The sequence below is a fragment of the Lepisma saccharinum genome, chromosome 28 (genome assembly GCF_977018435.1).
Source record: "Lepisma saccharinum chromosome 28, izLepSacc3.1, whole genome shotgun sequence".
Lineage (NCBI taxonomy): Eukaryota > Metazoa > Arthropoda > Insecta > Zygentoma > Lepismatidae > Lepisma > Lepisma saccharinum.
In genome coordinates this window covers 16,713,490-16,714,958 of record NC_139256.1, presented here as the reverse complement: position 1 = coordinate 16,714,958, position 1,469 = coordinate 16,713,490, and the positions used below count along the sequence as shown (strand labels likewise).

Genomic DNA, 1,469 nt, shown 5'->3' with positions numbered 1-1,469 from the left:
AACACAATAACTGTGCATTTCAGTAACTGTTGTGCTGGATATGCACTTGAATAGCATTAATAAATAAATAATAATAATAAAGTTAAAAAATGTTTATTTTATTAGTTTCGTAATTATTTATTGTATAACATTTATAACAGTTGTAATTTTTATTATTATTATTATTTCTACTATTGTACTTTTATTAATGGCCTTTAATCCCTACAAAAATTTCTGAACGACACGCTAAGCCATATGATAAAATTAATCTAAAATTAAAGGGGCTGTATTTCATTAGACAATGTCGAAAATTATACATTTTACTGTTGTAAAATTGAAGTATTTCAATGTTTATAATTTATGTAAGCTTTATTTCAACCTGCAGATACATGGTTGGGGAGGGGCAATAATAGTATAGTATTGTTTAATAACAACAAAAAGATTCCTCTACATTAAATTTCTAGGTGGAAGTATAATAATGTAGACACATACACGTCTGGCAGGAAGGGGGGGGGGCAAGAATGGCCACACCTCCTCAGAAATGTCAACCTAAAAGTATGTATTTCACATGCATAATTTGATTTCAGTCATAGTACAAGGTACATTCAATATATAACCGGAAAAGTTGTATAAAAAATCGAAAATACGACCATGTTAGGTGTTCCTTTGTTATTTTGTGGTGGCATTCTAGAACTATTAACAGATGAGCCTGGCACGCCTGCCTTGCGAACGGGGTGCTGGGAATCAGCACAAAACAATATGGTGGGCTGATCCAACACTAACGTTCATCTTTGATGCACCCTTTCAGATTTGCACCAACTTGGAGCAGAAAAGTGTCATTAGATTTCTGTTAGCTGAAGGGTTGAAACCAATCGAAATTCACCGTCGGATGGCAGTGCAATATGGTGAAAGCTGTTTGAGTCGAACACAACTGTACGAGTGGGCAGAGAAGTTCAAAGAGGGTGTAACAAGTGTTCAAGATTCGCCACATCCAGGACGCTCTGTCTCTGCAGTCACGGAGAACAACATTGCGAGAGTTGACGAGTTGATACGGGAAGACAGGCATATTACGGTGAGTGAGATTGCATCAAAGATGAATGTTAGTGTTGGATCAGCCCACCATATTGTTCATGACGTACTGATGTTCAAGAAAGTGTGTGCGAGGTGGGTTTCAAAACATTTGACACCAGAAATGACAAGACAGGCGAATGGATGTGTGCGGGAAGCTTTTGAGACAGTACGAGGCTGAAGGGGAGGCATTTATTCACCGTACAGTCACGGGAGATTAAAGTTGGGTACATTTTTACGAACCTGAACGAAAGCGGGATACAATGGAGTGGCAACATTCTTCATCTCCAAGACCCAAGAAGGTGCGAGTTGAAAGAAGTGCTGGTAAGGTCATGTTGACTTTGTTTCGGGATCATAAGGGAACAATTCTTGAACATTACATGCCTAGAGGTCAAAATGTAAACAGTGTGACATACGCAAAC

The 1,469-nt window shown here is 38.1% G+C and overlaps 1 protein-coding gene across 1 annotated transcript; it reads left to right on the top strand.

Annotated features, from left to right (window-relative positions):
• Nucleotides 1-682: 682 nt before the first annotated feature.
• LOC145980827 (protein GVQW3-like) lies at nucleotides 683-1,228 on the top strand. The gene has a single exon (XM_083113916.1). It carries the CDS (start codon nucleotides 683-685, stop codon nucleotides 1,226-1,228), a length of 546 nt encoding a protein of 181 aa, XP_082970042.1.
• Nucleotides 1,229-1,469: the final 241 nt, after the last annotated feature.